General features: G+C 43.6%; 1 protein-coding gene across 2 annotated transcripts in view; it reads right to left on the reverse strand.

Annotated features, from left to right (window-relative positions):
* Positions 1-16,135, reverse strand: part of LOC100698850 (protocadherin-17) — a 59,771-nt gene extending 43,636 nt beyond the window's left edge. Inside the window, exons 1-2 of one of the 2 annotated variants that reach the window (XM_025905534.1) lie at positions 15,334-16,135; positions 11,979-14,565 (exon numbers count right to left, since the gene is read on the reverse strand). In XM_025905534.1, the coding sequence (XP_025761319.1) occupies positions 11,979-14,264 (2,286 nt within the window). In that variant the 5' untranslated portion in view covers positions 14,265-14,565; positions 15,334-16,135. Of the gene's footprint in view, positions 1-11,768; positions 14,566-15,333 lie in introns of both variants that reach the window. The other variant, XM_003445721.5, reaches the window with a different exon arrangement.
* Positions 16,136-16,352: the final 217 nt, after the last annotated feature.

A 16,352-nucleotide genomic window follows, 5' to 3' on the forward strand; every position in this document is an offset into this window, starting at 1 on the left:
CTTATATTCTAAGTGTAGGCTAGCGGAGGATTGAGATTAAATTGTTTTCTCATCTCAGTTTTTATAGTCTTTACTCTATTTTGCCATGGAAAAGATAAAATAATAGGACGTTTTTGGCGAGCCACTATGACCTGTAGCCTCAGTTTTCCTGGTCTTAGCTGACATGAGTGGCACCCAGTGCGGTCTTCTGTATTGAGATGCTCTTCTGCACACCATGGTTGTATTGAGAGGTTATTTAAATTAATGCTGCATTTGTATCAGCTCTGTGATATTTTATCATTTTATTTTTTTTAGACCATTCTCTGTAAAACCTAGAGATGGCTGTGCAGGAAAATCCCAGTAGATCAGCAGTTTGTGAAATACTCAGACCAGCCCATCTGCTACCAACAGGCAGGTTCAGAGTCTCTTAAATCACCTTTCTTCCCCATTCTGATGCTCAGTTGTTATCATGTGATTGGCTGATTAGATATTTGCATTAACGAGCAGCTCAACAGGTTCTTCTAATAAAGTGTGCAGTGAATGTATGTGAATGAAGTGGTGACTGAGACGAGTGTGTATTCATATACTATTCTGCAGCCAGAATAATGAAGTGCAGTCGCAGTTATGTGCAGAGCAGTATAATGAGGCAGCCTGTTCGGTAGTTGGCAGTCAAATACCAAGCCAAAAATAATTATATAGGACCTGGAAATTAAATAAAATTGCCCTAAATTACAGCCTCCTTAAAAAAAAAGAGGCAGACTGGAACATGTTGTGACCATATCTCTATTTTCCAAAAAGTACGCCTCGTTCTAATCTTACTCAAAAATTAAAGGCCTTGTTAAATTTGCAGTCATCTTCTGCAGTATTACTGTATGGATGGCGTTCCTACCAGCACTGCCGTTTATAAATACAACAACAATGGCAACAATTCAGCAGGCAATTCAGTCTCAGCTGCCATCTCTGCAGCCAGCTCGCAGAAAACTTTTCTGAAGAGGAGGGGCGTCACAACATGGCATGTTTGTTCTTCTATCAACACAATCCACATCTGTGGCAGTTTAGCCTCAGGAGTAAATGATAAATGTGGCTTTTGGCATACATATTTATTCCAACACACAAAAACCCTTAACGCAGCAGTTTGCCAGCTTTCTAAAATAGCAGTGTTGTTTTCCCTCAATGCTTGAGACATTTTATGTAGACTAACCAGCTGGTCTGGGAAGCTTACAGCTGGGACCAGTCTTATTATTATTGATAAAGGAAAATATGTGAACTTGGGGTAAAAGAGAAGTGAATGAGGAATGGGAGTTAGAGGACTTTAGCTAAAGCTACATTATTTATACACCTTTGAAACGCATGAAAAAAAGAAAAGGTGTGTAGTGTATGATCTTGATGCACTAGATACTAATCATTCAGTACTTGCTCATCAATAGTTACAAAAGCTCTGCAGTTAACTGAAGTCATGAGTCAGCTTTGACCTTCCTTAACTCATTATTCCAACGCCAAGTCAGCCCAAAAATCTAAAGCAGAGGTAACACACTGTTCATATGTAAGTGTAGGAAAGAGCAGGAATATAGTATTTGAGCACTAAGCACTTTTCAATTTGAAGTAAAAAGTCTGACAGCTTGATAAATATGCTTGTTTGTTTTGGTTCAGAAGACTGACAGCCCCCTAATGTCTGTTCACTAAATATGAACTTTATGGTGACAACAAGACTTGAATGTTCAGCTATCAAATCAATCAATCACAGCAATTCAGTGCATTTAGGCCTGCAGCCTGGTCTCCTGAAGCTCAACTTGAGGATCAGAATGGGGAAGAAAGGTGATTTAAGCAATTCTAGATATGGCTGGTCTGAGTATCTCAGAAACTGCTGATCTGCTGAGACTTTCTCCACACCACCATCTCTTGGGTTTGAAGAAAAAGGTTGTGAAAAGAGAAAATATCCAGTGAGCGGCTGTTCTCTGGGTGAAAATGCCTTGTTGATGTCAGAGATCAGAGGAGAACGGCCAGGCTGCTTGGAGGTGATAGGAAGGCAACATTAACTCCAAAATCCACTTGATATAACCAAGGTTTGCAGAAAAGCATCACTTAAAACACAGCATGTTGAAACTTGAAGCAAGTGAGCATCGGCAGCAAAAGACCACACTGGCTCACCAAAATTAGACAACAGAAGGTTGGATTTGGTGTAAAGAGCATGAAAGCATGGATCTAACCTGTCTTGCATCAGCAGTTCAGATTGGTGTTAATTGTGTAATGTTTGCAGGGATTTTTTTGTTTGTTTGTTTTTTTGCTACACTTTGGGTCCCTTAGTACCAACTGAGAATTGTTGGTGGTTATGTCCATCCCACTATAACCACAGTGGACCAGTCTTCAGATGGCTGCTTCAAACAGCATAACACAAAATGTCACAAAGCTCAAATCATCTCAAACTGGTTTCCTGAACATGACAATGAGTTCACTGCACTCAAATTGCCTCCACAGTCATCAGATCTCAATCCAATAGAGCACCTTTGGGATGTGGTGGAACAGGAGACTGATATCATGGTTGTGCAGCTGACAAATCTGCAGCACGTCAATACGAACAGAAATCTCTCTGAGGTGAGCTTCTAGCACTTTTTTGAATCTGTGCCATAAAGAATTTAAGGCAGGACTCAAGGCAAAATTGGGCCCAACCCGGTACTACCAAAGTGTACCTAAAAAGTTTGCTGGTGAGTGTGTGATTACTGATAATAACTATTAAAAGGGTGATAACGTTGAAAAGGATACACAGAGCCAGTCCAGCCAAGCACAGTTGTTAAGCTAAGTTAAGCAAACAGTCTGCTTGCTATAGCAAGAAATAGTTAGCAAGTAGCTACAGCCAGAGACAAAGGCTATGTAAGTTACCATCTCCATGTTTAAAGTGACCACATTGAAACTGTAAACTGCCCCAGGGTAGCCCCACCCTCACCCGCATGTTTCATATGACAATGACAACAGCAGTTTTTTAGGCATATCACCTAGCCCTAGTTAGTATACTTGTATATGGCACACAGACAAAATGAGGTTCAAGCTAATATTTTGGTAACATTGTCAGGAACTGCTGCAATTATTATGCAAAATTCATTCTAAAGGGCGAAGAAAATAATTCTTCTTTCATATCTTTAATATAATTAAATAATGGGGATTTACACAAGTAACTAGAAATATCTACAGAGTAGGGCAAACACTCAAGAATACATAAAAGGCATTCATAAAATAAACTCACCAAGTCTGTATCCTTCAGCTTTTGGAGTCATTTGTAATAAGCTAGTGTTTGACTTCGGCTTATGTTCACATTTTCCAACTAATATTATTAAACCCTCTCATCTTGTACTTATCCAACATCTATTCTATTTTTATTTAGGAAAAAAAAGAAAGAAATAAAAAGCTTTTTTTGTAATTTAGTGCTAAAACAAGCCATCACAAATTGTGGTCTTGTTTGTGGGTTAACAAGACAGAAGCTGAGCGCTTGTGAACAAAATCATTAAAGAGCAAATTATTCCGTTTGAATTGATGGAGGAAGAGCCATTCTGTGGATGAAAGGATTTTAGATATTTCCCCAAAGCAGCAAACCAAGGCCAGACGCAGATTCATAAATACACACACACAGAAAAAAAGGCACAGAACGCGTGCATATGTCTAATATCAATACATGCACAAGTGCACATACACACACCTGGGTTCTCCCTGTCTGCTGCAGATGGACTATGTTTCACTTCAAGGTGACCTATCTACTGTACATGTATCGGGTCAGCGGGGGTGAGGTAGCTTAGCCAAGGAAGGAGTGGAAGACAGAAAGGATACTGTCCGTGCACCTGGGTAAAGGCTGACAGAAAAGGCTTTAGGATAATTCTCCGTTGTCAAAGCTCCGGACGTTGGTTTCTCTCGCTCTCTTTTAAGTGTGTCTATGGTGCATTAAGAATCTGTCAGAGCAGCTTTAGTATTAATCAGCTAGCCCACAGAAGAAACAATCGCACATAATCTCGCGCTCTAAACCCCGCTGACCTTCTCTTCAAATGCATAGATGAACTCCCCTTCAAACCACAGTCATTTAAAGACACACACAGAGGCAAGCACACACACACACACACACACACTCTCATAGGCCCTGGCACCAGCGCTGGTAATTTGTTTCCTCCCCGCTCTCACCCTCCCTTGCAGACTACCTGATTGGTTTCTCCCACGGCTGCACCCATGTCTCTCCACCTGGGAGTACATCGACTCTGCGTGTCAACGTGACCTCAGAAGAGGACGCATTTTTAGACAGTGTGTATGTGCATGTGTGTGTGTGTGAAGAGAGACGTTTTACCCCATCAATCCAGGGAGTAGAGACGAGGGGAGAGGGAGAAGGAGAAGAGAGGAAACAGGAGAAAAGGAGACAAAGTTCCATTCATCATCTCAGCAGCGTTGAGAGTGTATAAAAAGCAAGACGCGTTCAGAGTCATCACTGAGCCAACGCTTCCATCGTGGTACTTCATTTATTAGGACAGTGCGCAGATCAATACGCCAGACATATACACCCTGTACTGTTGACAAGATAATCTCATCATTATGAATTTGGCTTGGGTCGTCAGTAACATGAGCAATCGCGACGCTTATCAGAGATGACAAGAGCAGAAAGAAAGGGAACCCTAAAATGGGGAGAGAAAGAAAGCACGGGAAAGCCAGGGAAGAGCGAGCGAGCGCGAGTTCTTCTTTTACTAAACAATCCTCAGAGCGATAGATAATGAAAAACAGTATTTCAGTACCAAACAGAGCAAAAATCAATAAGAAATGGAGCAAACCAGCAATTGATCTGTATGCTAAAGGCCCCAAAAAGATTTCTCTCTAAGACATAAACCCAGAGAGGGGGGCCAATTGAGTACATCTGTGTAGTACAATAGAAAAAGATGAGACCGGCCAAATATCCCATTTTCAATACACCATTAGCACTCTGCATCACCATCGCTACCCCGAAGAGCAGGCAGAGGCGACGTTTGACGACAAATCTTGTGTGCCCACCACTTAAAGGGCCTTTTGTTTAGACAATAACATCTGAGAGCGCCGACTCATTCGCCTCTGTTGCCACAAACACATAACAGCCACTGCAAAACACAGCGGCTGTCAATTCCCTTCAGACGCGCGCAGGGCTTTAGACATGGGAGTCAGATTTCAAACTGCGCTACAGATAAGCTGGAACAGAAGAGACAGTGGGATCTCTGGATCGCTCTTATTAGAGCGTCAGACGTTCGCAGACACATTCACAGCACGTGCACGCAAAAAACAGAGAGTGGCAGAGTGAGGAAACAAAAAAGATGCTCCTCATATTGCAGCAAATTGTAATTTCCTGATTGGGAAGAGTGTAATGTACTCTCCCAATCAGTAGTGATTGCGTAAAGGGGAAGAAGTTGTTTGGAAACAGATTGTTTTTGACACGCAGTTAGGTGAATTTAGAGGAAATAAAACGGTACTCATTGTGTATCCCTCCAATCAATTAATCTCATTACTAATGTAGCTGTGGAAGTGCTGAACTGTAAAAGGCAAGGACATGGGGAGAGAGAGAGAGAAGGAGAGAAGCGAGCGGGATAAATCACTCCTCTAATACTAATGAGATAGAAGGTGAGAACAGATTCGCATAACTCATTCTTTCGGCTGCGTGTTGTTTCTGCAGCACATGCCTAGGGGGCACGGTGAAGGAAGATGTGGCAGAAATAAAAGCTCTCTCCGGTTGGACCGGCGCCAAGACACAGCGGAGCGAGCGAGTTCTACTTTGTTTGACTTTGAAAGTGTTTGATTTACAGCAAGGAGACCCAGCTGCTGGCAGCTCAAAGAATGCATTGCCACGCCGTGTGCAGCACGCAGCCGTCGGTGTGCTTGTGTATGTTAGCGCGCGTTACTGTGTGGTCACTTTTATCTATACCCATCTATTGCTGCGGCTGAGACACCCCGCTGCCTAAAACGTTAAGTCTAAAGACCCCACGGGGGATCTAAGAGTCTTCAGGGGGCAGGCGGCCACTACAGGGAAGCCCATTCCAATCTGAGGGAACCAGCAAGACCGGTGCTTCAGAGCACAGCCGGTGGTAGCTCTGAGGGTATGTGTGTACACGCACACAAACCCCCCCCACAAACACAGGTAGACACATGGTAGCTGAATGCTAGATTCCTCCACTGTGAAGGTTATGCTTTATGTTGTGTTCTCGTTTGTTTGGGAGCTCTGTTAATGCCTGGTTGGCTCCTTGTGCCTGACTTGTTTGAGCACAATGCCAGCAGCAACAAGGTAACTAGGGACATGCACAAATGTTTATTTATCGCAATCTTCCGTCTTCCTTTTATTTTTCTCCCCCTCCTTGAATGAAACATGACGCATCGGAGGGTATTCTCTTTAAAAAAGAACACCTTACAGTAGAAAGATTGTAAAGTGACAGCATCCACGGTGTAGGCGTGCATCTGCCAGTGTCAGCGTGGTCAGGAAAAAAAGACACAGCGGCAGCCAACATAGGCAACATCAGCTCATGGTCTCAGCAGCCTTGTAATTACAGAACAGCAGAGTAATTAATAAGTCGCAAAGGACTCGCCAGCTCGCATATGAAAAGTAAACCAAGCTAATCAACGGCACTTGCTGCTCAATGGAATGACATGATAAGATGAAGCTCTGGTGTCAGGGAATTAGGCAGAAGAGTGCTGCTCATCCACTCCACCTCTATTACACACACACACACATAGAGGCACACACAAACACACAATAACTAAGGAGTGGATGTCTACTGACAAGCCACAGTCTTATTATCATGCCCATGTCATCTCCAATAGGCTGCTTCCTACTGAACCAAGCAAATTGGTTTAATGTGTCCGGCCAATTTGGCTATCACAGAGCTCAACTTGTGTTTTCATATCCTGTCTCTTTCTCTACCCTCGCAAAAAAAAAAGAGAATACAATTCTTCCATTGCCTTGCACTGTCACCCCGCTGGGTCTGTTAAAAATAATGAAATTACGCAGCGCACAGGCACAGCAGCTGGCTAAAAGGACATCTAAATAACACCAAAATATGGCACTCTTTACATACAGCACATTGTTTTTGTCTCCTCTGTATCCATTTCAGTTTGATCCACAGTTTGATTTGACTTGAGTTTAAGTTACAGAGAAGGAGTGCGTGTGTGTAGCGGTGAGCATATAGTCAGGGGCCAACATTTCAATTATTCAGCAGGGTTACTTGGATTTTTGAAAACTTGCAATAAATAAAACATTGACTTCTACAGCTGCAGTGAAATCTCAAGCAAATTCACCGGATACTCGTAGCATCTATATTTGCAATGAACTGTTAATTGCACGAATGGAAGTTTTACGCCTGTGAGTCTGTGTGATGTCTTCTGTGTCTAAAGAAAACATTAACAGTGAGCGAGGAAGACAAAGACATCAGATGTGTGCGTTACTACCACACCGGACTTTTCTAAAGTCTTTCAGGTAACTTTTCTAAAAATCTAAAAGCGTCACCGCCCCACAAGTAGAGGGGAAAACGAAACGCACCGTAAGGACAGGAACGAAGCGAACGAACGCTCAAATTCTGCTTCTGTCAGAGAGTCTCCGTCTTCTGTTTCCATCTTGGCTGGCGTTCTTGCCCACCGTCTTCCGCCCATTTCCACAAATATGTAGCCAGAGACCGTCGATGCTTATCGTGACATCTTCCGCTTTCCTCTGATTTGTTAAATGATTTATTAATGAAAGAGGATGCAAACATAGCTGCTGTTCTGTGCATTACAAGAGCTGCTACAGCAACGCTGTTGAAGCGCGCACCTTTGCAGGCACCACAGATGAAAATGCCAATAATGGCAACTAATAAACAAAAGCGTTTCTGTGTTTTGGCTTAAGAGAGATGTCCTGATTTACAGCTCTTCCCTCAGGCAACGCTCTACGGGTATCTATCATATGAGCTTTGGGGAGATGAAGAAAAAAATAAAACCGCTTATTAATAATTCAGATTTTCAGTGTGTAGCGTTATGTACAGTAGCAGCAGGTTTATTTGAGGAAATATGAAGATATACCCTGAGGTAAGCTGATATTTTTTAAGGACTGGCAAGCTCAAATAAAACTAATCTTGCCCGGTGATTCAGAGGCTCAACTGGGGGACAAATGCACACAAATTGCAAAAAGTTGTTGTTGTTTTTTTTTTTAAACTGTCTCCCATTCCTGAAATGACTGCCTGCGCATCCAGTTGCTATGCTGTCGATCAAGGTTTCAGTGCGTACAGGTTTACCAAACTTGTTCCAACAGAAAGCTCCGAAGGAAAGTAGTTATCTAAAGATGAAGGGAGAGAAATGAAATAAAGAGTGCTTTTCTATTCACTGCCTCAGTGGCCACTGAGGTGTGGGAGCAATTTCAATACAATGCACAGCAGAGGCTTTGATAAGACTTTTCAGCGGAATCCTCAAAAACAGTTCTCACACGTGCATCTGTGTGTTTGGGTGCACGAGCGCGCGCGTTTCTTGGAGGAAGGGCGTTTCAACGTTCGGACAAATACAAGATTGTCACGCTCATAAAAGAGTAGGGGCTCTGTCACGGAGCCTGCCAGCTAAAGGCTTAAATCACACGCCTGGAATACACAATGACGTTAAACCCACACACATCCACACACACTCACACAATCTCCCTAAATTATGCAGAGTAAGACCATTCCTCGAAGCATCAATTTTCAACATCTGCTCCGGCTACATTGCTGGCAGGTATGTGCTCAGTCCAAACAGATGAAAACAGTGATTTTTTATTTTGTTTGTTTGTTTCTTCTTAGTAAGTAGGCTTTTCAAATGATCACAGTCACCACACTTGACGTTTGTTTTTATTCCAGGAATATTTAATTCACCGAATAGGATTTTGGATCTTTTTATTGTGTGTGAACTCAATCCCAAAATTCCATAAATCCAGATATTGCCACTCAAAGAAGTGCGGCTGCTCGCCTGGCAAATCCACAAGAAAAAAAAATTATGCTATATTTCATGTGTTTGAATGTCTGGCATTTCTCATTAGAGCAGCAGGGAGTCTTCTTTGCAAATGACAAGTGACAATGTCAAGTCAGCAGAGACTGGAGCCCCGTTCCTCCCCGTCACCCCACACAAGGCAGAATGCCGCCACCTAAAGGCAGCTCTTATAGCCTTCCTGACACCCCCTTTTCTTTTCTTTTTTTTTGCCTTTGTATTCCTTGCACCTTATTAACACGAACGGTCTCCCACTAAGACAAGAATCTGTTTAATTAGAGTTTTGTGGTGAATCTAATTAGAAATACTCAAAACTCAAAACAAATCAATATGATAAAATATGGGCCGTTTGAACGCCATGACACAAGGTGTCTTTAACTGTTTGGTTACAGTGATGATGTCAGCTGTTCACAAAAGTAAAAGAAATGAAAAGAAAAGAGGAACGTGCATACTAGGTGCACATGGCTGCCTAAAGCATGTTCGTGACAGATTGGACTTGGGCTAAGTGTGAAGTGATGGAAAGTAATTCCTTCTTCCCGAACACTGAGACAATTTGCTGCAGACTGGTCTTAACCTTGATTCTACGCTAAGTAATTCCCTTCAACGCCTTAAGCAAAATTAGGCATCATTACATATCATCCATCTTCTTATTCCAGGAATTCTCTCTACAAATGAATCTGGCACTGTGGTGACAATGATAAGGTCAGCAGAGCTCTGCTGATGTGTTCGTATTATTCCCTTCTCCCAGCTAGAAACCAGCCCTAGCCTTTCTGCCAGCTCACTGCTATAAAACATCATTAGAGGCCAACAGGAGTATGGAGAAAGACTGGAAGTTGAAGACAACTACAGCGGCTCTACTTGGAACAAGTTTGGTAAACCTGTATGTACAGATGAAGACAGCGGCACTAAGGTGCCCTTGTGAAAGTGAGTGACCATGCGATATGCTCACCCAGTTTATCCATCTCCTTATTTATTTTTTTCCCACATAGCCTCTCCTTTGTGACAACCGTAGTGACAGATGGGCTGAGAGGCCTTGGGATCGATAGAAGGGGAATTCTGTCTTTGTTTCCTGACATTTTTCCCATAGCCACGCTAGCCGACTCAGGTTACTTACTGTCCACGCGCAGGGAGAAGCGAGGATGGCGTAGGGAGGAGGGAGGAATGAGATACGCTTCTGTAAAGCCTCTGAAGAAACTTAATGCCTCAGGCCATCTCCCTCTACACAGGTTTCTGTTGAATAATACAATAGAGCACCCTGCACGCCTGATGCGTCGAAGGGGACCGTCTGTAAACAAGACACCAAGGAATGTGTTGTTGCCTTTCCTGCTAGTTTCCCCTTTGACAGTCTGAATAAAGAGCGAAAAGGAAGCTCTCAAACTATGTGTGTGCATGTGTGTCTGTGTGTGAGACAGCCTCGTGTTGTCCAATTCATCATCACTACATTAGCAGAGAAACAGCCTGCAGAAAGGCCCAGCAATTATTCTCTCTCTCTGATTAGGAAGCCTTAACGATCTTTTTGCTGACCCTTGCCCTATGCAGCTGGTTCATAATAGAAGCAGGGATGAGGCTGAAAGTGAGAACGACAGACAGTGGTCTTCCTCCCTGGTGGGAATATGTCACATCTGATCACCGTCACGATCAAGTCCACGTCCACTGAAAGCAGTGGGGAAGCAAAAAATGTAAAAAAATAAAAAAAAATAAAAATTAATAAAGTGCAACTGGCAAAAATGTCCTGCCCTAACAGTGTGAAGCAGTATAAGACTATGATATAAAATTCAGTGCCAAATCATAGCATATGTTCTCTCAAGGCACTTAACACATTAAGGTCATGGCACCAGAGCATAGCATTGTCAGCTGAAAAACCAACAAGCACTTGGAGAGAGTGGGGAAGAAGATGGAGGTTCTTTTAGCAGGAAGAAACTTACAGAACCAGAATCAGGGTGGGCGGCCGCTTTGGCCAGAGTAACGGGTAAATATCGCAATAAGGGTAAACTGTGCCACGACTGCCCATTATCCCCAGCATTACATACCAATGTCTTAAGCAGGCTCTAATCCTTGTCTGACACGACAGACTTTTAATGGGCTTAAGGCCAAAGACACAGAGAAGTTATCACATTAGAGGCTTATACACCCAGTACTCCGCTCAAAGACTTATAAAGTAGCTGTGAAAATAGGTACAATCTCCTAATCTCTAGGAATTAAAACCCACTAGAATAAACCTCATATAGCTATAGAATGTCATGTCTCACCAAAAGAAAAGGGAGAAAAGAAAAAAAGAAAAAGCATCAGTCACTGCTTGGAGGAGCTTCACTATCACTTTAGGACATCTGTTGCTGTCACCCTGTATATGTTTAATTTAGAAAATATTCAGGTAAAAATCATTTAAACCAAACTGATCTAGATGTAATTTTTTGGATTAAAGCAAGAACATTTCTTTGGAATTATGACAATGGTCCAAAATAGGATATATACCTGCTTATAACACAGGCTAAGCTCTTGACTCTACAGCAATGAGATGACAGCGACTGAAAACTGATTTCAAAAGCCTGCCGTGACATATTCCAAGCACAACCGATTTGTGTTGATGTCACTGGCTCTGTTCTATGAGAGCACCAGAATGACTGTTTAATCCTTCTAATGCTCACCCCCCCCCTCTTCCTTTCTTGTCTTTGTCTCAGTGCTTCTGGGCCTCTCTGCCTGTCCTTGTCTTTTCTTTTTTTCTTTCATTTTACAAAACAAGGGGTGGGGGGCTGATACAGGAAGTGGGACCCTTGTGAGTCCTGTGACGTAAAAATGGTGGCACAACAGTGAAGGAGTGCAATTTCTCTTACCTGTATGATGGACATGCGGTTAGTAGGTGTGTCTGTGGTGCTGGTGACTGGGCCTGTGAAGCTGGTGTGGCATCCCACGTGGCCTTGGGGCACGCTGAGGTTATTGGCAGTGGGCTTGAGGTACATGACCTCTGACCTTGGTGAGCTGAGTGGCAGGCGTGTCTGGTAGTCAAAGTACATGGGAGAGGTGGCCAAGGAAGGGCTGCTTACCACATTCATCACATTCATGGCATCCCGCTCCTCCACCTCGCTCTGCACCAGCATGATGTCGTTCTTGTTAATCTTCTTCTTCTTCCCTTTTCCCAGCTGAGGGTGCGAGTACTCTGCAATGCGACAATTGTAAGTGCGAATCTCCTTGTTTTCCCGCTTGCACTTGATAGCTATGGTCACCATGGCAGCCAAAAGCATGATAGATATGATGCTAAGAGTTACAATAAGAGGCAAAGACATGTCCCAGTTCTGATTGTCCTTCATGTGCGGCAGTCCATCAGGAGGTCGTCCATTGGAGGCCTTGATGATGAGCCTGGCGGCAGCGGTCTGAGTCGGCTTGCCGTGGTCCGATACTCGAATGATCAGCTCAACAATGGGGCTCACGTCGTCCCAGAACGGGTGGGCCGTTCGTACCTCGCCGGTCACCGGATCAATCTCAAAGAGGTGCTCCTCATTGCCATCTGATATCTCATAGGTGAGCCGCCCACTTTCACCGTAGTCACTGTCTACCGCCCTCACTGTGGTGACAATGTAGCCAACACCAACATTACGTGGCACATGGATTTCAGCGGTATCATTCTGAAGAAGTGGCAAAACTATGACAGGGATGTTGTCATTGACATCGAGAATACTGATGCGCACTGTGGCGTTGCTCTCCAAGTGCGGAGATCCTGCATCCTTAGCCAGAACCTTGAAATCAAAATACTTTATTTGCTCATAGTTAAAAGATCGGACAGCATAGATGGCTCCATTAGCAGCATTCACATTAACATAGGTGTTGACATCACCCCCACTAACATTGGAGTTAATTATGCTGTAGTACACGGTGCCATTTTGCCCAAGGTCTGGGTCATGCGCCAGAACTGACCCCAGGTACTCCCCAGGTATGTTGTTCTCAGGAATCTGAAGAAGGTAGACTGACTTGGTAAAGCGAGGGATATTGTCATTCTCATCCAGGATCTTTACTGTGAAGGATTTTGTGGAGTTTAGAGGAGGCATGCCATTGTCTTTGGCCACAATGGTGACATTGTACTCGTCCTGCATCTCTCTATCCAAGGGCCTGTCTGTCACCACTGTGTAAAAGTTGTCATAGTTCTCTTCAAGTTTAAAAGGTACATTACCTAGGACTCTGCATTGAAGCTGCCCATTCCTGCCCGAATCCTTGTCTGTGACACGGACCAGAGCAATGACAGTGCCTGGAGGAGCTGCCTCACTGATGGCCCCCTGTCTCACAGACACAAAGCCTATAGATGGCCAGTTATCATTCCTGTCAAGCACTTTAACAGTCACTTTACAATGGCCTGGGATTGGATTGGGACCTAGATCCTTTGCCTGGACGTCAATCTCAATAACTGGGCTTTCTTCATAGTCAATTTCACCCTGAATCTTTATGACTCCTGTTCTTGAATCTATGGAGAAAAGCTCTCGGATTCTCTCTGGAGCATAGCCACTAAAAGAATAGACTACTTGTCCATTGTTCCCCTCATCAGGATCAGTGGCATTTAGATCGATCAAGACTTTACCAGGAGGTGAATTTTCAGGAATTTCCACAACATACGAGGGCTGATCAAACACAGGGCTGTTATCATTGGAATCAATAACTTTAACATTTATCTGCATGGTACCTGACCTAGGATATTCACCCCCATCAGTGGCTGACAATATAAGGGTGTGATGGCTTCTTTCTTCCCGGTCTAGTGGTCGTTGAATAACTAATTCTGGGAATTTAGTCCCGTCACCACGGGATTTTACCTCCAAAGAAAAGAGATTGTAGTCATCGCGTGTTATTTGATAGGTTTTCAGGCCGTTTTCCCCTGCATCTGGGTCATGTGCGCTGGTCAGGGGAAAGCGTGTCCCTGGGACTGCATTTTCAGAAATGTCAATATCAATCTGATCCGAAGGAAACATAGGTGAGTTGTCATTGATGTCCTGAATATCTATCTTGATCATGCATATCTCCTTGTCGTTGGCAAACACTTCCATTGAGAGCTGGCACTTGGGGTTTCTCTTACACAATGTTTCCCTGTCGATGCGCTGTTTCGTATACAGCAATCCGCTTTGTGGGTCCACGTCGATGAGATGCGGGGCTGAGTTCTCCAGCACTCTGAAGTTGGCTTTCTTACCCTGTCCTCCCTGCCCAGTCTGTTCAATTCCAAGTCTGGCATCTTTGGCAATGTTCCCAATCACTGTACCCGGACCCTGCTCCTCTGGGACAGAGTAATTCAAGTTTTTCAATGTCAGGGCTTGAGCCCACAAGAGCAGGAAAAAGAAAATAGAAAGATACATCTCCACTCAGTTAAAAGCTGCTATGATCTGTGTTGAGATTAGCCCCTCCTTTTAACTGTTGATATTTTGCTCAAATGTGGTATTTCTGTTATCCAGGACAAAATAAAGAGTTCTGTTCATCATGCGAGGCCTTGACATTTGTCTTTGTGGATTGTTTTTGCTCTGTCGCTCTCTTCCTCTGCGAGCAATCTGTGGCGCTGAGCACCTAATTTATATTCAGCTGAGCATCCAGACTCATCTGAGCAATAATCGGGATCCAGTCTCCAAACAGAATAGTCACTGCAAAGTGTTCAAAAACCACCTAAGAAGGAAAACAGAAACAAGATATAGATGTTATAATATACATGAATCAATTAGCCACTCAAATGAAAAGACACTGAGCCGCACTGGCCATTCTGCCAGTAAGAAATCAGATCCACCTCTGAGCCAAAAATGAAACAAAGCTCATGTGTAATTCATCTCCACATTTACGGAGGAAGCTTGTCAATTAGTTAACCTTGGGAAGACACTCCACGCAGCATAAAATACATGGGCAAATAATGATTCTCCTTGTAGCTTATTTACTCCATAAATACCACATCCTCAGTGCATTTTTTTCAATCTATCTCTAATGTACAATGGACTACCTGACCCGAGCGCGATAATGGCCCATTCACACATTAGGAGAACTCAAACTGTAATAGGGCAACTTTAATAATGTGGTATCACTGCAGGCGTACAACTGAACACGGCCTATTGTGGCGGCTATTTGAATAAGTGTGTATAAAATGAGCCTCTTACACGCATTAACAAATCCGCATAATCCGGATATTTAAAATGAGCCTTATAAAAATTCAGAAATGAGCTGCCAACATCTCAGCACAGCCGTGTAATTCTCTCCACTCGTGCTCTCTGCCTCTCTTTCTCCCTCTTTCTGTGAGAGAGATTCATCGCTCCTTGGAAGAAGACGAAGAAGAAGCTGTTGCATCCGCATGCATGGGGATGGTTGCGAGATAAGGTTCGGAAACGAGCAACAGACAGTGGAAAAATAAGAGAAGAGATGTCAAATGATTTCAAATATATAACTTACCAAAAGAAACTGCGCAAATAGTCCAAGGATACAACTGTACAAAAAAAGACAAAAGATAATAACAATAAAAGGAGAAAGACAAAAATTAAAAAACAGTCAGTTCCAGCAGGGTTTAGGGAGAGTTTCGTCTCCTTAGCCCACTTCAGTAGGTGCCACCCGTATCCTCCTTCTCCTCTTTGTGAAGAGGGAGAGAGGGGGAAAAGCCACAAGCCTCCAATGCACACGCAGGCTACAGTGCAGCGCAGTGGAAATAAAAAAAAAGTGCTCCAGAAAAGTATGACTGTAATGTCAATGAGCTGAAGTCCTCTCCGCTGTCTGATTAGGATGCAGCGGCTCGCCTTCTGCCTGCAGTGAGTCACCGTTCTTCAGGAAGGAAAACTGAGAAATACTCTACGAAGAAAAAGAATAAGAAGAAAGGAGGGGAAAAATCCAGATGTGTAGTAAGGTAGATCCAAAGTGAATATTTGAAAGGCAGTCAGTGTTTTTTCCGCCGTTCGAGACAGCACAGAGTTACTGATTCCCGTAGTGGCATTTTTGTCCTTGCCCGTCGTCCCCGTCAAAGTCCACGCACACACACAGAGGCACACACATATATATATATATATATATATACACAGATACACAGAGAGACAGCTGCTGAGGAGGTGGTCAGCAACAACGCCGCATTCCGGCACAAGTCTCCCCTATATCTGTCAGAAAATGTGTGATTTCCTTCAGCACGCACGCACAGTCGTTATTTACTATTTCGCGCACGCAGCACAGCCCTAAGCCCACGGAGCGCTTCCTCTCACTGACTGAACTCCGGACACCGCATGGTGCATTAAACATTGTCGCTACTCCTCTGGCAGCCAATGAATTTGAAGAGGTGGGAAGAGAAGGAGGGGATTCAAAAGCCGCTGTGGGTACTGACTACAAATGATTGGTGGCTTGCAGTTCACCGGTGGCGGATGGGTTTTTTTTCAAACCGCACTTCATTGTTGTTTACAATAAAGGAAACGGTGCGTTTGGGGGGCGGGCAG

This window comes from Oreochromis niloticus, linkage group LG1 (assembly GCF_001858045.2).
Source record: "Oreochromis niloticus isolate F11D_XX linkage group LG1, O_niloticus_UMD_NMBU, whole genome shotgun sequence".
Taxonomy (NCBI): Eukaryota; Metazoa; Chordata; class Actinopteri; order Cichliformes; family Cichlidae; genus Oreochromis; species Oreochromis niloticus.